The sequence below is a fragment of the Narcine bancroftii genome, chromosome 2 (assembly GCF_036971445.1).
Source record: "Narcine bancroftii isolate sNarBan1 chromosome 2, sNarBan1.hap1, whole genome shotgun sequence".
Lineage (NCBI taxonomy): Eukaryota > Metazoa > Chordata > Chondrichthyes > Torpediniformes > Narcinidae > Narcine > Narcine bancroftii.
This window is the reverse complement of record NC_091470.1, coordinates 106,393,511-106,416,225: the sequence shown is the minus strand read 5'-3', so window position 1 is coordinate 106,416,225 and position 22,715 is coordinate 106,393,511. Positions and strand designations below refer to the sequence as shown.

General features: G+C 42.6%; 1 protein-coding gene across 4 annotated transcripts in view; it reads right to left on the bottom strand.

The window, feature by feature from the left end:
* LOC138754090 (scavenger receptor cysteine-rich type 1 protein M130-like) overlaps positions 1-14,378 on the bottom strand; it is a 32,282-nt gene extending 17,904 nt beyond the window's left edge. For 2 of the 4 annotated variants that reach the window (XM_069917906.1, XM_069917907.1), the window contains exons 1-4: positions 14,199-14,378; positions 8,089-8,121; positions 7,253-7,567; positions 340-645 (exon numbers count right to left, since the gene is read on the bottom strand). In XM_069917906.1, the coding sequence (XP_069774007.1) occupies positions 340-645; positions 7,253-7,567; positions 8,089-8,121; positions 14,199-14,244 (700 nt within the window). In that variant the 5' untranslated portion in view covers positions 14,245-14,378. Of the gene's footprint in view, positions 1-339; positions 646-6,491; positions 6,774-7,252; positions 7,568-8,088; positions 8,122-14,198 lie in introns of those variants that run through there. The other 2 variants (XM_069917909.1, XM_069917908.1) reach the window with 2 other exon arrangements.
* Between the last annotated feature and the right edge of the window lie 8,337 nt (positions 14,379-22,715).

Sequence of the window (22,715 nt, the reverse complement as noted above, 5' to 3'; positions counted from 1 at the left end):
AGTTTTGGGGGGAAAATCAAGACATTTTTCTAGCAAATAATGAAAGAGCAGAATAAAGCAGAATACTTCTGTTCGTAAAGCACTAATATTGCATTACATTGGTCATATCTTAGCAGGTTGAACTTTGATCTTTGCTTCAATATTGTTATTTGGTCAATTGGAAATCGTTTTATGTCGATATTCTTGATTAACATCTCTCAAATCCTTCCAATATGAAATCAACGTTATTTAGCAATGAATAATACCGGCCAATTTTATGAGCACTTTATAATAGGGAAATAGATATATATCTGATTCCTGTGTTCTACGGACATTTGAAGTCAAGTACTGGCTACTCACCAGAACAGATCATATCGACTCCAGTTTCATAGTTGCATTGATGAGTTCCTGAAGAATGTGGACATGCCCATAAGGTTGATTCATCGCCCTTACATTCAAAGATATCACTCCGGTTAGGCGTAGTTCTCTCTCCAAAATCAGCTCCGCTCCATACAGCGATTCCACATTGAAGCTGACGGCACACCACGTCGGCATCATCCAAATTCCAGTGATGGTCACACACGCTATACCAGATATCACCAAACATTACCTCAAGATTTCCCGAGCAGGGTTCATCTAGGGAAACCAACCTTGGAGCTCTGTGATCTTAGAAAGATATGAAACTCAGACATGAGTATTAAAATATTAAAGGCGACTTACAGACGATTCCCATCGAGATCAGTACATAGCTGTGCTGAAATCAGTGGGATTCCAGGCTGAAGTGCTACCGATGAGATTTCTTGACCTTATTCTTACATTACATTAATTTAAGAGGATGGAATATTTTTGACACCCCACCGCAGAGTTTCCCCTCCTTTATTCCAAACAGAGATTATAGTAAAAGACAATACATATCAAATTTTCAATAATGGATACCATAATCCCATTCTAACACCCTCTGCCACAGGGAAACCTCTCCCACTTCATCCATTTCCATTAGGTTATCAGAGCTGTACAATAACTCCCCTCTCTTCCTAATTCATTGAAGTCTGAACGAATGATGTTGTCGAATTCTTCCCATGATTTCTAGTCATCACCTCTATTATAAACCCTCTGCAGACGCTGAAAGAATGAACTTTACGTTGGGGTAAACTCTGGCCGCAGAGATTAAATTTTCCTGAACGGGCCTCCACTGCAATCCAGTCCCATACAATCACACCTTATCCGATAATATGCTGGGAACAGTCGTTCCCTCAGAGTCATTTTCCTCCCAAATTCCTTACCTCACTTTCTTCCTTCTCCTATCCACCAACTCACATTTCGGGTGACATCTCTCTTGATTCCACCCATCCCCTACAGTAATGGGCCTACTGACCACATATGGGTTTATTCGTGGCTCAGAGAGTATCTAGTGAGAGGCTGCCTACAAGAATGTTTTCGGGTTTGTCTCCAGGTAACACAGGAGGAACGTTATCATATCAGGGGGCCTAATAGTGTTTTCTGTACAAAGTAAGCATCCATTGAACTCCAGCGATCAGCTGATGTGAAGTAATCGATTTAAAGACCCTGCAGAAAAACTTTGAATAAATATGAATGTTGACACTTCTTACGAAAATGTAATGGAAATACTTTCGAAAAAGACTATGTCTGAGGAAGTTAAAAAGTAAAGTCTGAAGGAGGTGTGATTGACGTGCAATACACAAAAATGATGGTGAAAAAGATGTTGCGTGACCTGCTGTCTTTCCCCTCCAGGTGTCCGTCTGGGGATGATAGAAATTGGCCCAACCTTAATTCTATGCCCCCTATTTCTCTTTCAATAGGACAATCCCTCTAAATACTGGGAAAGGTAAAGCACTCATCTCGATAACAATATTGCCCGAAAATCTGCCAGTCATTTGATTGTTGATTTATTTATTTTCTAATTTCGCAGATTGAGAGGGCTCTGTTCAAATCCTAGTTTAGTGATCATCCCTTTCTATCGTCGGGCCATCCGACTATGTTCTCCTCTCTATCTACTGCCTTCATGTTCATCCACATTGGTCTGTTAAGTCAGTCATCATTAATTTGATCCTTCATCGCGTTTGAAATTTCGACAATCTGGTCGGGCCTGCCTCATCTATGGGTACCTAATGCAAAAAAGGAACAGCGAGGCTACTTGTGATCTGTAGGAATCACAAGTGAACCCCTTGCCCTACTAAACTGAATAAGAATCGTGACTGGCAGCTCGCACTCAGGAATCCCGACTTGTTACTGTGGGAAAGCTTGAATTGAGGTCGGACCGCTTGTGTGACGGATCATATTATGGATACATACATATATTTCCGGAAGATAATTGTAGGGTTATAAAAAGGTTGCAAACACTTCAAAACAGATTATATTTAAAATGCAGGAGCTTAGATCAAACCAGACACTTCGGTTCTGACTCTTTTCGCAAAGGCTATGGATTCCTGTGCTGGAGATTTTTAAGAGGAAGTGCCAATGAAAGGATTCATCTCAGGAAATTGATAAGATCTCTCATGAATAGATTTTAGGAGACAGCAAAGTTTTAGGAAGGCCATGTGGTTTTATGGTTTCGGCCTGTTAAAAACCCCTCGTTTTCCGTATAAGAGAAGATGGCTGGCTGTATAATGAATCCCCTGCGATACCGGAAACAGAAAGGAAGTCTGTGGAGACCAGAAAGAGAGAAGTTATCATTAAGAAAGTCCTGATGGGGCATGTTACTTCGGCAAGACACTGAAGAGGCTGATCATAAGGAATAAATTTGTAAGTGTCCAACGAATAACAATTTTCTCTGAAAACCAAGCGGTAACCATTTACATTTCAAACACCAAACCCTGGTGAAGAATCGTAAATGTTATATCTGTGCAAGAATTGCCTGAAACCGGTGAACCCGGAGGAGTGAGAAGTGAGATTAAACTATGAATCACAGAATTTTCCTGAATTTACACGTGTTTAGAATTAGAAGGTTTTTAAGTTAGGTCCAGTTAAGTTCATAGTAATAAGTTATGGTTCGATCCTGTTTTTATGTTTAAGGCAATGAAAGGTATAATTTGACGGTGCCTTTCTAATGCGGCTGGGTCTTCGGGTCCTCCGGCCCCTTAAAGCCTGGCATAACCTAGTGGGATCCTCCCAATAACTTCTCCCAAAATTCTTTTAATCTTCAGCACCTATCGACATTAACGCTGGTGCCACTTGTGCAGTATGTGCGTAGTATCTCAATGACTGAGAAGCCATATACAAGTCAAAGAGCTCTCTCAATCAATTTCCCCCCTACCTGTCCCTGTCTGACTCGTGCCTGCTCAGGACGTCCTGATGCAAACTCTCTATGCAGAAAGCAAACTCAAAACTTTTACTTCCGCTACTGCTGTTTGTACGATGGGACATCTGATTTTAAAACCATAGATTAATGGATTGAATCTGACACAGGCCCTGCGGCTCATCTAAGCTGATCATACACATCCCATTCATGCACCTATCAATTTTTATTTCAATGTTGAAATTGAGTCCTCAATCACTACTTCATCTGGCACCTCACACCTATCTCTCACCACTCTCTTCGTGATCTGGATCCCAGCAGCTGCAATTACATCGGTCTTCAAATTTTCCAAATAATATTTCAAAGCCTTCTAATGTTCCATGAAACAGACACACGTTTCACTTAATTCTAAATTCTTTCAACTTCAAATGATATTCGGTTAAATTCAAAGGAATATTTGACAAGACTTGAAACTTAAAGCAAATTCTGCAGATAGTGGCACAGTGAATGTGCTGGGAAATCTCGACAGCAAATGTGGAAAGGGAACCAGTATTAAGGTTTCAGTTCGAAGATTCATCCACAGATCCAAAACACATGAAAATATATGGGCCTTTTAATGGCAACATTGTGGGTGAGAGATGGGTGGGTTCAATCAAATGCTGCCAGAGCGTTGGTGGAAATCTAAGGTCGGAGTAAAGTTATGCAGCAGGGGCAGTGGTTTGTAGGAACCAGTGAGGAGCATATGTTATTTGCAACTTCTTTGAAATGTCTGGAGAAGAGCTTTCCACAGTGAGATAAGGAAAGAGCCAAAGGTTGTAAGTGCCTTTTCTATTTAACTTCATCAAGGGCCTCGTTGCTATGACATTACATGTGTGACGGATTATGTTATATTTCATATTGTATATACATATGTTTTAAAAGGAGATAAATTGTGATAGGCTTTCAGTGTAGGTCACATAATACAAACACTTCAAAAAAGGTCTCACTTAAAATGCCATAGCTTTTCTCGAGCCAGACAGTTCAAGTGCTTTTGCACAAACATTGATGAAGGCCTATTAGGATTTCACAAGTAGGTGTTTCATGGGACATGCTGTGGATTAAAGGATTATTGTTTTGGAAAAGATCAGATGAATGAACTCAAAACGATTACGTCCAGAGTCGCAATCAAAGTGCAATTGGCTGTTCTCAGCAGATCAAAGATGTTGTGGTCCATTCAAGAGGTGAGGACTGGGTGCCTAAAATTTTAATTGAAATAAGGGAAACAAAATGGAACTCTGAGGTGACCTGAAAGAAAGAAGTTCTCACCTGGAAAAGCCTCATGAAGCAAGTTTCTTTGGAAAGATAATGAAGTGGATGATCAGAACAAATCAGTTGTGGGTGTCCAATGAGCAAAATAAATATACCTTTCTCTGTAAAGTGACAGGAACCTTCCTGAGTGGTACCCATTTACCTGTCAAGCACCAAAGCCTGTTGAAATTTATAAATGTTAAATACTGTGCACAGTATAAGAATTGCCTGATACCAATGAATTTGGAGGAGTCAGAAGTGAGATTGGACGGTGAATCAAAAAACATTTTTTTGAACTTACCTGACATACATTTGCACTTAGAATTTGAATTAGAAGGGGGTTAAGTTAGGTTAAGATAGGTTAATAATAAGTAAGATTAAAGATAATTAAAAGTAACTTCAAATAACCATTTGTCTTGGTGGATTTCTATTGGTGCTTAGTTTTGGGGTCCTCTGAGCTCATAACACACGTCTATCTGAACATTGAAGGCTTCTGTATTGCTGTTTGGTGTCATAAATTACCACAAACTGATCTTGTCCAGAGACATCAAAACAAAATCAATACTTTTACAAGTTTAATGAACTCCTTATACCAGCAGCAATAGGAATACACCGAAGCAATGGATCCTTCAGCAGAATTAGTTTTATTCTCGGAGTATAGAACATGATCAACACTTACCTTATAATAAAATCCCTTCTCCCGCCCCCACCAACCTACATTAAGCACAAATGTGTGTAATGTGTTTTTGAGAAAGTCCTTTTTGATGGCCAATCGTCCACTGTCATTACATTCAGGGAAACGTCAGTGCTTTACTTAGAATTACCAGGCAGAAAGGCTGTGGTGGGTTACAGAGAGATTGTTGTTGCTCGTAGATACCCCAAATAGGAGTGTCTACCAGAACAAACGTCTTCTTTCTGGGTTCTTCTTACAGAGTTCTCCTCCTCTTTGCCACACCGGGAAGTCTAGCCACCACTCCTGGTTTCCACAGAGAGTAAACTCAGACTATCATATGAGAACCCTGCTCAGGAGTCTTTCAGCAGGCTAATCTTCTGTGCAGCATTTTATAATCCCCTCTGCTAACAGCCCCCTCTCTCGTTCTCTGCCCCTTCCCTCCCTGAGGTTCCAGGCACCGTCCTTTTGTTTCAGTTTGCAAATGTTGCAGTTTCCAGGCTTTTCAAAATACACATGGACTCAACTCTCTGGAAATTATTCTGTTTCCGGGATGTGCTTGAACATATTGGTAAAGTGAAGAAACATCTGTTTCCACCTGCCCTTGGAACTTTCCAAGACTTTGTTTTGTCTGTGAACTGCATGCAACCAAACAGCTAACCAACTTCTAATCCCTTTTATAAGCATATTTTTCATTTATCCATTGTGTCATAATACAAGGTTCAACACAATGGTCGATAAGTTCACTGGGGTCGATCTTCCATCGATTCATGACTTTACTGGGATCACTGCCATAATAGGGCTCAATGGATTCGAGAAATAATTTCTATCCAGCACACATCATCTTTGACCCACCCAACCCTCTTTATGGACAGAGTCGACTCGCTGGCACCCCCTCTACCAAGCCACCACAGCAGACACCCGACGAACATCCCCAAAGAGCTGGCCTCATCGGATTTCATCTTCTTCCAGCGTGGACCACATTCGTCCGCCCTGAAGCGCCCGCATGAGGGTCGTTTAAAGTCCTGCAGCGTTCAGGAAAGACTTTTACTTTGGACATTGCAAGGAGGGCGGAATTATTTGCAATAGATAGACTAAAACTAGCTCACGTGTATCTGGAACAACCAGAGAGGAGGGTTCAACCCAAAGGGAGAGGTCTGACGCACAAGCAGCATAAGCCGGTTCTGGGAGAGGGGGTTGTGTGGCGGCGAAAGTCTCCTGCGGCGAACCCTCTCCGCTTGTAATACCGCGCAGGCGGGGAACTCCAGGCAGATGGCGCTGTCGGGGCTTACTGATTACCTGGTGGATGATGCCCTTGCTCGCGCCCCGAGGAACGTGATGACGTCACCGCCAAGTGGGGCCGAACTCCCGTTGGCCTTAAAGGGGCGCGCGCGAAATTCAAATAAACCGTTGATCTGAAACCTCCACGTGTCCTGAGGTGTTTCTGTGTGTGAAGCAGCCGGTGCACAGTCCGACCTCTCACAGGAAGGACCGCAAACGGACTAGATTAAAGGGACCAGCGGAGGCCCTCCGTCACGTGACCCTGACATGCAGATCTGTTCTTGTTACTGTGTCATCTCTCTGTATAAATCAGAGAAAATACTCAGTAAAAACCCACGGGAAGTGGAGATGGGGGGGTGGGGATTTCTGTTCATTTTGGGGACCCGCGAGACAGCAGATGCTGGAATCTGAAAAACACCACAAATTACAGAACTAACTCCAACTGTCAAGGATTCAGGCGGACGGTGGGAGGGTTGGGGTTGGGTTGGGGGTGGGGGAAGGGAGAGGAGGAAATGGGGGGGTTGGAGGGGAGGGTGGGGTGGGTGTTTGTTTGTGTTTTGGTCCGTACGAACATGGCGCCGATTATTTACCGGTTCACGGCGACGAATTAAAACGGGTGCGAGTTCTCTAACACACATTGTGATCCCAATATAACACTAATAATTCCCGTCAGAGACTGGGTGTAAATTCACATCAGTCGCGATCAGTCGGTGGTTTTTCCCCGCTGTCCCGGAAATATTCAAGCGGTGGGACAGAAGTGAGTAAAGGCGGATCTTTACCTGAGCAGATAACGCCGGCATCGAGGAAGTGTGGTAATCCATATAAACCCCATTGTTCTGATGGACATTTCTGCAGAGCGGTCTCTCTCCCGGTGCACCGAACATAATACGTCACGACTGGTCCGGTGCCCGGTCCAAAGTGAGCATCGCCCAGGGCTTGCAGCGCCGACCCGCAGCCCGTCTGCCGACACACCACAGCCGCATCGTTCATGTCCCAGCCGTCATCATCCACAGTTCCCCAGACACCCTGGTGGGAAACCTCCACTCTCCCGGCGCACGGACTTCCCCCATTCACCAGCCTCAACACGTCGCTCTCTGAAACAAAACAGAAACGTTAGGACCCGGCTCGCCCGCGGCTCATCCCCCCTCTCGGCGCCCCGCGCTCCCAGCTCACACCCGCTCACACACTCAACGTTCTCACATCTTCCACGGCAGTGCCAGTCTGTGGTATAGCCCGAAAAAACTGCCTAAAGTGTCGAGAACAGGCAGTCTGGTGAACGTCCTGAGAACCGGTTGTTCCGGCCCCCAGGACAAAAAGAGCGCGCCCGTTTGCACACGATGGAAACGTTTCGGTTGTAGCCAGATCCGATCGACCTGTAGTGGTGGTTGCGTGATCTGATTATGGGAATTGGGCATCAAAGCGTCTGCCGAGTATTCAAAAGGACCAAGGTGGGGTGAACTGTGCGAGTTCATTTGGTCAGCGGGGCAATAGGGTCCGGGCAGTGCACCGAGCCGTTTAAGAATGTCACCCATGTGAAGGTCTCAGCTACAAATCCCCAGTAAGAACCAGTCTCAACAGCCCTAAACTAAACACAGTAAAGATTAAAAGACATTACCTGACCGGTCTCCCAAACAATTCCTGAGGCGATCTGCAATGAGAAATTCAGATTTAAATTGGAGCGACCTGTGGGTTTAGGAGGTGGGAGTGGGGGCTTCATAGGGCGGCAGTCAACAATTTAATGAAACTGAACGGAAATAGAACCGACGGCAAATGAAGAGTCTCTTTGGAACCATTTTGCAGAAAATGGTTTCAGATTCGCACCTGTTTTTTCTTTGTTTATGTAACTATAATCAACCCTCGGTAACTAATAATTCACATCCTCCCTTAATATAAAACGAAAATAGATTTCAGATCTGCTGACACCAGGAAGGTATTTCTCCCGTGAGTGGATTAGTTTTCTACAGTGCGGCTGGTAATGAATCTGCTGCTGCCACCGTCATGGGACAATTTGCTGCATTAGTGGGATTTCGGCCCGACGAGATATCAGCTAGATTTGTGATCGATCAGTTGAGGACATCGACATTCGCCTTTGCCCGTTTATCTGGAAAGTTGTTGTAATGCCTTTCTATTTATTCTAGTGGAAATTGCCTGATGGAGAAGAACCCCTCTTTCCCTCCTTCACTTTTGATGTTTCTGGCTCTCATTCTCTCACGAGCTGCGATTCTCATTTTAATTAGAAATAGAACAAGCCAAGTTCCGTATGGCACACGATAATTTTAAGGGTTCTGCTTCCTGTTGTTGAAATCTAAGGGTTGATGTGCAAGTTAATTTCACGGAGATGTTCAGCACGGAATAACTCGCTCGGCTCAACACATTCAGGCGGATCAAGTTGGCAATCGTGTTTGGTGCCTTTTGCTGGCAATTCATAAGCCGTTACCGTGCATGTTCCTGTCCAAATGTCTTTTGCACGTAAACAAAATGCGGATTCTCCAGTCTCATTAAGCGCCGTTCCAGACAGGGACGGTCGTCCGAGTGCAGAGTTGCCCCTCAGGTTCCCTTTAAACCTCAGCCTGAACCCCTGCCCTCCAGTTGTAGATTCGTCTCTTCAGTGATAAAAGGACTGAGAGCATTCACTTTACAAATGCTCCTCGTAAATGTCAGGTCGCCTCCAAGCCTCCTTTGCTCGTGGGAACAAAGGCACAGCGCATCTAACCTATTACTCTGTCTTTTGCCCTCTTGTTCATGCAACTTCTTCATGAATCTCCTTGCACGAAGGATTTCTTGTCCTTCCTGCAAATAAACAACCAGAATTCTTCTCTCACTCACATCTTGTACAACTAGATTATGTCGACTCGACTTTGGACGGACACTGCACCCATGCCTGCCTGACTTCTCCATTCGCACTCCTCCAATTTATACCCAAACACCAAGCACTCCTCCAATTTACACCCAAACACCAAGCAAGACTGTCCCATTCCTCCAAAACCAATCTTGATTCCAACCAGACAACTCCTCTGTTCCCGAGATCTAGCATTCCAGACGAAGCTGCCACAAAGGATTTTGTCAAAGCCACAATATACAACATCCACTGCACAGCGCTTAAACGTCTTCGCCACCTTTTCCAAATATATCTTCTTTCCTCAACATTATCATCTACAGAATGATTATTTTTCTATGTCCGGTTATTGCAATGTGGAAACTGAGGTTATGTTGTATTTTCAGATTTGCTTGCAGAAACTTCGTGAATAATATTACAAGGATTTGATAAAATAGATGTATTTGTGCAGCTCGGGCTCTTGGATTGGAAGGGCCTGTTATCGGGTTGTTATCTCAAAATTAATATTCCAACATCTTTTTTTCTGTCCCAAATTATCTGGAAACAGATAGGCACAATTTGCACGCAGGCTTGAGCGCTCTTTCTGACTTTGCTCAGGTAATAAGCGCTTACTCTTGACATGTCATTTTCTTTTGGTCATGTGGGAAATACTGGTTTTATTTTACAACATCAAAGCCTTTGTTCACTTTTTCCATTCTAACATATATACTGAATATATTGGCTCAGATCGACTGAACAATGAGTGACTGACTGCTAAAATTCAGACACTTTATTTTAGAGACATATCTCACTCCAGAATGATATGTACATGTCAGGCCCATCCCCACATTGGAGAATATATTTTGTCAGGTGTGCCTCACGATTCTTTAAATATTTCAAGCAAATTTAATCAATATTATTCCATCTCTTTGATTTTTTAACATTATAAGATTCTATTTATTTACTTGTAACGATTAAAATTAGACCGACCAGCCGTTTGCGTCCAGACAGAAGCAAGAGTAATCACGTTTGTTTTATTTAGCCGCTCGTTATATCCCTTCATCCAAACACTCCCCACGTATGCCCATCAACTCTCCTTTGTTCTTTTTCGCGCTTCCAATAAACAGTCATTGATGGCAACCAATTAGCCTACCGACTCGCAACCTATTGCCTGTGGGTGGAAGCCACGGTACCCGGAGACACCTGCGAGAACAGCGGGAGAACCTCGGACGATCGCGCACAGTACACAGCGCCGGAGGTTAACATTGGATCAGGATCGCGACAACATGACTGAGGGCTCAGGTCCGACAATGTGGTTAGCCGTCGCTGGCCATGGATGCTGCATAACCTGTTGGGTTTCTCCAGCAGTGTTGCGTATTACATTTCACGTGACAACGCTTTCCCGGATCAACATTAATAAAATTGAAAAGAATTTAAATGTAAGAGGTCTGTTCGTTACGGAGAGCTGCAGCCTGACCCAGTTGTAATGCTGTGGTCAATTGATGTCTGGAGGTTGCACGTGCTCCCTTTGACAGCGCTGGATCCCCCTTACGCAACAAGGATGAGCATGAAGAGAGATGAATTGGGCAATGTAAATTGTCCTTCCTCTGGTAGAAACAGTTGACCCGAATGTTATTGATATTAATCGTGAATATGCGTGACTGCTGCTCCTAGCGGATTCGGTGAGACCTCGGACCTCTTTCCGTGCGCCTTAGCTCCACCACGCACCACGGCATTTCCCTGCAGTCGGTTTTAGATATTTAGAAATATCATGGAGTAAATCCGTCAGTTAAGGAACATCATGATATAATGAAACATTGACCAAACAATGTCAACTTTCAATACAAATGATGTAAACTTTTAAAATTTCAGTTTGCTTGAGTGTTACTCTAGGACTCATTTTCCTACATGGTTCATAGAGAAATCTTTGTGTTACAGTTTTCGCATCTCCAAAGCGATTTTCATTAATTAGCTAAGAAAACGCGTTTCTACGATCTATCCGTTTTTAGCATCTATAGCAAGATATATTAAAGGACACAAAGAGAGTTAGGGACTTTAGGCATCGAAATGACACGTCATCTTAACAGCAAAATCTTTGCGATCGGAATGAAAGAAAAATACAAGGCGGAGAACTGCTGAGAATGGACATTATTGGTAAACACAAAGTATAGTGTAAATGGGAAAACAGTGATCACATTCCTGTTAAGTCATGTTAGGGTAAAAGTTGGGAAACGACAAATCGCGTTCAGACAAACGATCATGGAGCAGGAAATGCCCTAAACCTTCCCTTTTAGACAGCGAGAATTTGGTGTTGATGGTGATGAACACAAAATTAAACATGAACTCTCCAATTTGAGAAAGTAAGCCACCGACCGAGAAGCGCACTCAATATTCCTGTCATGGAAGGGGACGGAGATCTAGAAGCAAGGGTTCATGTCTGTCTAAATTTAGGCTCCCACGTGAAAGGATGGTGAGAGATATTTGCCGTGTGGATGGCCAGAAACACAGTCCCAGGGCTGAAATGGCCAATAATAGGGGACGCAGCTTTTTGTTCCTTGGGATAATTACAAGTGGCATGGACGAGGTGAGTTTCGTCACGTAGAATCTGGGAAGTGCATTGAATGCTCTATCCGCAAGGGTTGAGGGAGGGACGTGAAATGAAATAGTTTAGACTATTAGATGGGGCCGTGAACTGAGAAAAAATGGAGGGTGATGCAGTAGAGAATCTCCCGGCAGTTGCTGGAGTAAAGAGCTGAAATGTTTGTTCTGTGCTGTAACATTCTGTTCTGTGAAAGAAATCTTCAAAAAAGAGAAAAACAACAACGAAAAACACAACAGACAAGGCAGCTATTAAAGGAAGAGACGCTCGAAAGAATTGATGGCTCTGCCAGAGCTGCTATTACGGCCGCACTGCCGCCGGTACGGAGCCATGGAGAGCGTGGAGCGGAGATACAGCGTTCCCCTTGGGTCCAACCTCCCAGTCTGACTAGTCCGCTGCAGACGACGGTGGGTTTATTTGAAAATCTGGCGCCGGCGATGTCTGGCCCAAGATAACGGCGCCTGTGATCGGCAGTAGCCCCGAGGGGTTGCAGACTCCAGCGAAGCGCACACCAGAAAACGGGAGACAACCCCCCTCCTCACCACCCCCCACCCTCCCCCACGCCCCAGCTCCTCTCCGTTACGGAAGCTGAAGCAGAGGTGAAAACCCACAGAACAGTGACCAGGGCGGCGGAACAGTGAGAAGCTCAGAGTTTGAAGAATCATCTGTTGATGATTCAGGGCCAAGAATCTGTGCAGGATGGGGACTGCTGGTGACTTCGGTCGAAGGATTCACATCAGGCTGCGGACTGTTGAAGACCGGCTCGAGTCTGGATGAAGGGGCACCTGGTAATAGATCCAGGATGCGAGAGGGTGGAGAGGGCGCTGGATGTTTTCTGACAGTGTCGGAAGTTCTGAGCTGGAGCTCCGGCTGCGGATGGTTTGGACTGGACTCTGTGTAGCTGCAAGAACGCTGTAGAAAGCTCCACGGACACTCGGAGTCTCTGTGGAAACTCACCTTTGCCTCTCGTTCTCTGACTTTACGAAGTAGAGCTAAGCAAATTGCATGTAACATTGCACGATGTTATCACATGACGGAAAGTAACCTTGAGTTATCTTTCGGTCTGTTATGCTGCCCATTTTGTTTAATATTCTCTGTTTCTCTGACATCAGATCCCGCTCTCCTGAAGGGGATGACACTCAAATGTCTATCCAACGATTTGTGCTTCAGTTTTTGAAAGACAGAAGAATCCAGTCACCATTTGTCACCAAAACCCTTTCACCTGAATGCAATTCGTGGAAAGACATTTGGAGCAAAGCTCCAGTTAACAGTTAAGGTTATTTTCTGCATTAACTCGGGAAGATTAAAACCAAACATTTGTCGCTTTTCTCCGAGCGCATTAAAGGGCAAACTGGACATTTAAATTGAAGTACAATATCATTCGTTTGAGGAAAACCGATAACAAGTTAAACTCCTCCACTCTTTAGAAATGTCAGTGCCACCATCCTCCCAAATGTGCGTTTAAGATTAATGTCGAAATAATGTGAATGATGTGTTGATTCTCAATCAGGGTCACATTTAATAATGCAAAATGTAAACCCTTCCCAATAATATGATTGTAAATACATTAGTTGAACTTCGTCATTCCCTGCATCTCATGGTGGGAAGAAAGAGATCTGACCGATAACCATTAGTGTGAGGAATGTGTTCGCCGATTCAGTCAGCTGCAGCTTCAGGTTCGGCTCTCTTCTCACACGCTGAGTTTACACACTCCGGCCTCGAAATTCACTGTGACCCAACAATGATTCTCCCTCTACCTCATATGAACCATCTTATTCGAAGATGATCTCACAAGAGCCGCGGGGATCATGTGGTGGCGATTTGAAATGACGTCACCTCTGCGGAATTCCACCCTTGCCAGAAATATTGATGGGAATTTATAATATCACCATCAATGTCAAGAAATCCAAATATTTCTAAAGTCGCCGGCCGAAATGAACAAGCGTATAATAACAAGCAAATCAGTAAGAGTTTTCATGGCCTGGAAAGGAGGCAAATCATTTCACTGTCTATTCTCGGGGTCAGGAATTAAATTGGCTTAACTTTCTGATTCTTTCTGTTCTTGTGCTCTTAATATAAAAGATAAGGCAAATCACCAATTAGATGGGTGAAAGATTCACCGCTCAAGGACATATTTACCGTGGAAAAGATATTTCACTACAATGAAAACATTCAGAGACAAAAGGAAATGTTGCTTCCTCTGTTCCTCGATGTCCTATAAGTTACCAATCAATTTAAGCGAAGCGCATTGTTAATTATGAAAACGTTGCCAATAAAAACCGGATTCCATCAATATTCATAATAAACTCACAGTTCCAGATGATCAATCTCATCAGTATCAAGAAAGGGCGCAGCATTCTTCCGGTGCTCAGTTACAGTGACGGCTAGAACATGATCCCTGAAGCAGTTTCTCCAAGATTTCTGATATTACATTTCACCGAGAATTATTTGATAACTGCCTTACCTCTATTTCATGTTATACTACAACCAATAACCAATATCCTTCGACTAAAATAAGGCGTGAACTGCAGTCTGCATGAATGAACCAATGGGAAACCACCTTGCTTTATTACCATTCATGGTAATAACAGGTCATCTTTTTGGTTCCGCTTCTCCTGAGAAACAAATGCCGAGAGAGAGAGAGAGAGAGAGAGAGAGAGAGAGAGAGAGTCTGAGCAGAGACATGACTGAAAACTTGCATCCAATGAGCACACAGTCAACGAAGCGTACTCTATTGCAAAAAGTGCATTCAAGGTCTTTCTGCGACCCCCATTTCCCCGTTTTACATCCCGCCCTTATCTACCGCACTTAATAAATCAGAATCCCTATCTCCCTAATCTCAGCAGCCTCTTCCAACATCTGACAGGGCTGAACGACGCTCTTTGTTACAGATTCAAGGGGTTTAAAGACAAAACAGCAAAGGTCTCTGGTCCATGCTTATCCATCTGAATATCTCAATGAAATATCAATTACCGACTGACTTTACCATACAGCGCGGTGAATAAAAATAGATATAAAGTCCCAGTATAAACACAACTACTTTAGTCACGTTGCTCATTCTTTCGAGGTGGACGGATAAACTCCAGCCCAAGTAAACCTTCACATTTCTGCTAAAAAAATATTATTTCCAGGTATTTCACTTTCTCACCCCCACCCCCCCCCCCCCAACTTTTTCTTTTACCGGTATTGCTATCCCTAACCAGTGCAATGAATTTACTTCATGGACATTCTCCCTGGATCAATAAAGGAGCGCCTCAGATGCTGTGTGACCAGCTGAAATTCTACTGCACATTTGGGTCTTGCACTTGATTCCAGGTTCTGCATATATTATTTTTCTTTAATTCTTTCAGGCTCTCCTCCTCGCTATCATCCCGGGGTAGAATTTTCCATGTGCTCAAATTCATTTCTTCTTCATCCTTCTTCCTCCTTTTGAGTAAGTTGTGAAATTCTTGTGTCAGATTCATACATACGATATGGATCGGGGTACTGGTCAAGCGCGGTCCGGAGGTACATTTTGGTAGGAATACTCAAGTTGGGCCTGTTTTCACAGACTGACTCTCTTTGACTGTGAGAAAATTTTGCAACATTTCTTGCATTACTGGGACCTGTATCCAACTGTCAGGATACAGAATATCTCCAGTGTGTATGAATAAGTTCAATGTTTGAACATGCATTGCACATAAAGTTTCTGCTCCATTTTTCAGGTCGTCACTATATCCTCTTTCTCCATCTTTGCGTTCTGTTCACCGCACATTGCACACACTTCCTTTCTCTTTCTTTTTACTTTCCTCTCCACCTTGATTAACGGGCTACCCGACTGTACCTGCCCTATTTCCCCATGCTTGGAAAATGCAATTATTTCATCATTTTCTGCAAGTAAATTCACGCCTTACACTGCCATGTCATTGTGGCAACTCCACGCTCGAAGAGGATAATTGTTTAAAATAATTTCAAAGGGATATGTCTTGAACTTAATTGAAAGTCACCCCAATGAACAAAGAGAACAAATTACCATGATGTATATCTGCAAGGGTAGAAACATACAGCAGGCCAGGAACTGCTTGATGAGTGAAAAATGTCAAGGCCTTGCCTTTGATTTTCCACTTCCGCCAGATAATCATCACAGTGAATGGATACGAGCTAGAGCTGAGGTAAATTAAAGGGTAATGGGAGCAGAGGCAGAAGTTAAGGAATATTCATGTGTACACTATAGAATGAATAGACGGACCATTCTCTGAATATGGGAGCAGTGTTTAGAACCTGAAAGTTATGAATTCACTGTTGAATCACAAATCATGTGATCAGCCGTCGATAATTAAATAAGAATTATTCCCAGATTATTTTGATTTTCTGGAAACAGGACAGCCTTTCAGGGAATGGCATGAGAATGGAAAAGGTATATTCTATAGCTGAACAATATTTGGAAAGAAAAGAAGACATGAAGATTTGAGAAAGAAAAGTAAGTAGGTACCGATAATGCTGTGAAATATCTCAGCCAGTTTCTAAGCCATAGTCAACGGTAACTCTTCCAAATTTAATATCTGTTTCTTCAGTTCAATCAGCCCCACTTTTTACCTTCCTCTTTCCAGTGCTTCTATTCCAACTTTCTGAATAGCAAAGGTTTTGTTTACTCCCCACTGCGCTAGTAGCGTCAATCAGATCTCTGGGTGCTTTTCCCCGAAGAATTATAGACACAAAAGACCTCTTCAAATCTCAACTTCTACTGCATCAACGATACTTTAATGGAAACAGAATTGTTGTATTAATTTCATTAAAAAATTAAAACTATAATTCAATGTCAGCATTACGAGGAGATAGCACATTGTAATTAGTTTAGCATGTAACGAATCAAACTTCGATTTATAGCGTCAGTGGTGAATTCAATAAATCTAATGACCTTGGGAAGGCAGGATAATGTTCAATCCTTGCACGGTGGATAAATTTAGAAAGAGAACACAGTCATGAAGATATTTTTAAATGTAAATGGAATGATACACGTGATTCATCATTTGCATTTTCTGAATTACACTTTATAGAAGATTGAGATAGAACAGTTAAGGTTTATAATATGGTACGCATGTTGTAGCCATACAGACATTAGTGAATCTGTCCTCGAGCCTGACTCAGAGATTGATTTTTAAATAATTATTCATAACGACCTCATTTATATTCACCAAGAAATCTTTTGATGGGGAGTGTTTTATTTCATTAACTCCTCGTCGTTCCACAAGCTGTGTTAGTGGGACGACACAGATACTGCTTTCAGATGCTATTTCATTTAGGATATTCTTGCTGGATTTACCTATTTAGTCTGAACTATATGTCCATTGTCAGATGTAACAGTATACATGTGTTTATTCTGCTCTCACTGTTGTGGACATTCTGTATTTTTCCGCTATTGTGGATTCCAGATTTTATGAAAGGTTATTAGAATATATTATGTTTGACCATCTAGAAATTTGTAGCACTTTTTAGTCATAGTTCCCCATTGACATAGTTAATGTTTGGGACATTTGGCTTCACAAGGGTTTGTAGGTACTCAGATATTTTTAGTTGCTTCATTGGTCCAGGTATAAGAGAGCCAGGCTTGCTTCTAAACTTGCGATCACCTTTGGAGTTTGTAGTTCCGATTTTCAATATGAGGACCAGAGTTATGCAAATAATAGTCAAATAAGCCACAATGAGACTGAAAATAATTATAAAACAGCAAGGAACATCGTCCAGGGATTAAGAATACCCAAGACATCTGTTAGAACATCATTAAAAAGAAAGAGTGTCTTGGCCACTTAGTTATGAAAAAGGGATAGGGTGGACAAGGAATACCTCCACTGCTGATGATAGAAGAATTCTCATAGAAATAATGAAATATTTCCTAACACCAGTCCAACAGATCAGAAGCACACTTCGGGAGGCATGTATAAATGACTACTGTCCACAGAAGGTGTCATGAACAGAAATACAGAGGCTAAACTGCAAGATACCAGTCACTAATTAGTTACAGAAACAGGATGGCCAGATTACATCTTGACAAAAGGAATATAAATGAGCCAGTAGAATTCTGTATAAAGGTCTTCTGGACGGAGGAGTAACCGTTTCAGGGTGATGGCAAATGGAAACTGAGTAGACATAAGGGAACTGCCCAAGATCCAAACCAAATCACCTCATCTGTGAAAAATACTGAAGGGGTGTTATGGACTGGACATGTATGGCTTCCACAAATACTGGCTCACTTACCTTCATTGATGATGTAACTTCTGATTGCAATAGCAAAATCAATTCTGAGGTGTTTCAAGCTTCTTATCTGCTCAGGATTCAGCAAATGCCTCCAAACTCATTGAACGGTTCTACAACAACGCAATGATCCCAAACATATTGCTAAAGCAAGAGGGGAGTTTTTCAAAGCCAAGAACAGGATATTCTTACATGGCAAGGTCAGTCACTAATCTAAACACAATTGAGTATGCCTTCCCGATGCTGAAGACAAAATACCTCCACTCAAGCCCCCTGAAGATAGCTACAGTAGAGGGCCGGCAGAGCATCAACAGAGTAGACACAGTGCACCTGGTGATGTCTCTGGATCACAGACTTCAAACAGTGCAGATGTGAATCAAGGTATTAAATATGACAACATAGGCATACATAATATTGCTATGTTCCAAATGTTATCGTGCCCTGAAATGAGGAGTCTATGTGTAAAAAGTGCTGTAATTTCGACATCGTCAAAGCAAAATGTATACAAATAAAATCAGGAATGTGCACTTTAATCACTTGTGAATTGTTTGATTAAAATTTTAGAACTGGGGAACAGAGGGGAAAACAAACAAACAAAATTGTGTCTTTCTCCCAAACATTATGGAGTGCACTTTAAAAGTCTCAGCAAAATTTGTTTTGCAGTTGAGCTGGCAGGAAACACCTGACATTGTGGTATGAGATGTACTTCTCTTTTATTTATGTTCTCCCCTGAAACAGCGATATGCAGATATATGTTCTCTTCGCATGCGGGTCTCTGAATCAGAAGGTTTGAGGTCCAAGTTCTACTCCTGACATTTAATCCAAAATCCCACTGTAGGATTCTCCAGTGTATTGCTGAAGGAATGGTATGAGCTAAACGACAGTATCCTTTAAATAAGTGGCTTTTCACAGTCTTAGTTACTTCGATTTCTTTGTCTCTAATACACCAGAAAGAATCAAAAATGTATTTCCAATATCTCCTCACAGCTAATAATGTATAATATAGATAACTTCCTGCTGAACCTCGCAATCTGCATATCATCGTTACAATGAGTGAACTAGAAATGCTTGCAATACTCGCTAAGTGGGTGAACCACATTTTGTTACAACTTTTATACTCAATGGCTCCGCTGATGCAGGAAGGTTTGGGTCCCGTTTTACGACCACTTTAGCCACACGTGTTGACTTTAAAACCACACTTGCCACTCAAAGTCTAAGGAATAAAATATGAAGTATTGCAGACCAAATAGAGGAAGCATTAGTGTTCATGTACTATCCTCACGAGTGCATTAATGGTAAATCTCTTACAGAACAAAAGGAGGATGCTTTCTTAAACCGATTGTCCTTGCTTAACAGACGAGGTTGCACATGTACTTAAAAACAGGATAATTTTTGTGTCTAGAACTGGTCCTGCTTTTTCGTCTGTTTAGTTATTAATGTCTGCCAACAAACAGCAACAAATATTTTGTAGTGAAAGTAACTTTGAATCGAATAGAACAGCAAAATGTGGGATTGAGTGCATATATATGAAATCTAAATTTTGCTCTGATCAGAGAGGAATATAGCTTAGTACAATGGCCAGTTGATATGTCACTCACACAGCAATAATTAGGTGAGTCAAAATTCAGATGTAATCAGAACAGGGACTATTTATTATCATGTAATACAACAGAAATGCACAGTGCCCTCCATAATGATAGGGACAAAGACAATATTTTATTTCAATTGACCAATGCTCCACATTTTAAAAATTGTAATCAAACAATTCACATGTGAGTAAAGTGCACATTCCTGATTTTATTAAAGGGTATTTTGTATAGATTTTGGTTTGACTATTTATAAATGACAGCACTTTTTTATGTGTAGTCTCCTCATTTCCTTGCATCACAACATTTGTGACAAAGCAAATTGCCCCAATGACAGCTTGTAGTCTGTGATTCAGAGACATCACCAGATGCTGGTTATCTTCTCCACTGATGTTCTGCCAGGTCTTCAGCTACCGCTTGATTCTGGGGCTTTTCCACTCACGGTTTCTCTTCAGCATGAGGAAGACATGCTCATTATGTTTACATCGGTGGCTGACTTGGCCATTCAAGAGGTTTCCAGTTTTTAGTTTTGAAAATCACCTTTGTGGCTTCAGCAGCATGTTTGGGATCATTGTCTTGTTGTTGGATGAAACACCGTCCAATGGGTTTGGAGGCATTTGTGCCAACCTCAGAATTAATTTTGCTACTACAATCAGCAGTTGCACCATCAATGAAGATAAGTGCGTCGGTACCTGTGGCAGCCATATCTGCCCAGGCCATGACACCTTGTTGTGAGTGAGGAAACAGGTCACAAAAACTCATACAGTTTAAAGCAGCAGTGGGAACGAAATAGCGGACAATTAATAATGAACGTGGGGGAAATAACTTGGGAACAAAATAACCACGCACACACACAATGAATTGGTACATATAATGATCAAGGAACAAAATCACTCTGATGAGGCACCACACCTTGACGCAGTACAGACACAGCTCCATGCTACAAGGAACACTAATCATATGCTTCCAACCCTTTTAACAGTGCACACGTTACCAGGTTTCTCCAGTGCCCTTCCACATTTCTATGTTTGGGATGAAGCAGGGTGATCCCAAACTGACAAAAGGAGAGAACAAAGAACACGTGGCAACTTTATAGTGCTGGAGGGACAAGCCCAGGTCGTTATCAGGGTTAATGGCTCAGTACCAGGAAGAGTTAATACAATTATAAATAGCTAATGTCCCAAGCCCAAGTACAGACAGACTGGAGAGTCTAGTCCAGGTAACTTACATGGTGCCAGCAACATGGGCGGAACAAAACCTTGATTGATTGCTAGGTAGGGGCAGTCCTTTCATATGACAACCACAACCCCTCCCAATACACACCCTCACCGCCAAGTTTCACAGATGAGGCTGCGTGCTTTGGATCTTGGCTGTTCCGTCATGCTTCCACACTTTGCTCGTGCCATCACTCTGATAGTGGTTAATACTGGACTTATCTGCCCACAAGAACTGTTTCCAGAATTCTGCACGGTCGTTTAAATACTTAACCAATTGTAATGTGGGCATCCAATTTCTGTGGCCAATTAATGGTTTCGATATTGCAATGTTGCCTTTGTATTTCTGGCGAAAATAGCTATTGACATATCCATACCCACTTCCTGAAGAGTATTTCCAATGTGTTGGACAGGCGTTTGGGGAGTTATCCTACGATAAGAATGCTTCTGTCATCATCAGTATTCATTGGCCTACCAGTCAGGCTGTGACTGCTGACCTAACCACTATGCTCTTTCCTCTTAATGATGTTCCAAACAGTTGAAAATTCTGCTCATCCTAAGATTTTGGCGATGTCTCGTACTGTTTTGTTCTTGATTTTCAGGCTCATTGACTTTCATTGGCACAAACTGATCCGCAGGTTCAAAAATGGCAACTACAGACTCCAAAGGTTATCAGAAGTTTAGAAACATGCCTAGCTCTCCTATTACTGCATCAATGATGCAATTAAGCAAACCTGAGTATCAAACACCCGTCAATCCAAATGTCCCAAATGTTATGGTGCCCTGAAATAAGGGGTCTCTGTATAAAAGGTGCTGTATTTTCTATATGTTCAAACCAAAATGTATACAAATAACCATTAATATAACATGAAATGTGCACATAATCATGTGAATTGTTTGATTAGAAATTTTAAAACTGTGGATCAAAGGGGATAATAAAAGCGTAGAGTGTCTTTGTCCCAAACATTATGGAGGGCATTGTAATATTACTCCAAAGTGCTCTTCATCTGACAAAAGGCAGGCAAAGATTCGCAATTAGCATTGCTCGGCGCCCGTACAGACAGAAAACAGAAGCAAATCAAAGTCCACCCAGAGTCCCTTAGTGTCCTCGGATCCGCGCCCCATGCTCCCGTCTCCTCTGCAGCCTCCCCACACTCTGGTTTCCTTCAGACGGTCCGTTTTCCAAATCTCCGACATCGCGAGGAAGATTTCGGGACGCCTTCTTGCCCACAGTGGCCTTTCGACTCCTGCTTCCAAGACTCGGTTCTCATCAGCCAGTCTCCAGCTGCCCGCAGGTTGCTGTGAATATTTTGACCACGTCGCCAGCAGCCTGCAGCCAGTGTGGGTTCTTCGCCCCCAGGGGCACTCATCTTGGGCCCACATATCGAGATGGCGCGATTTTCAATAAAACACCGTCGGCTCCTTTACCAGCCCGTAAGAAGCCATGTCAATCCGTTTGGGCGGTAGGACCCTGCGGTGGAGGGCTATGTTCCCATTTCCTGCTCTTCCCGGATGCACATCAGCGGCCGTGGTGCCGAAACAACTTTTTAAAAGATGTTGCATTTTCCCATTCACCAGCGGGGTTGCTGAAAATAAAATTAAATGAAGCATTACTTCATCAGGCTGCGAGGTAAAAAAAAAAGAAAATGTTTCTTAGATGGTGTTCAAGAAACCCTTTGATGTATAGATGACGGCAACACAAAAGGACGAAGAGATTGCAGCATTGATTTTTTGGCATAGTACTGGTGGTGTAACAGGTAACAGACTGCCAAATATATTGTGCACCCAAAGGTTAAA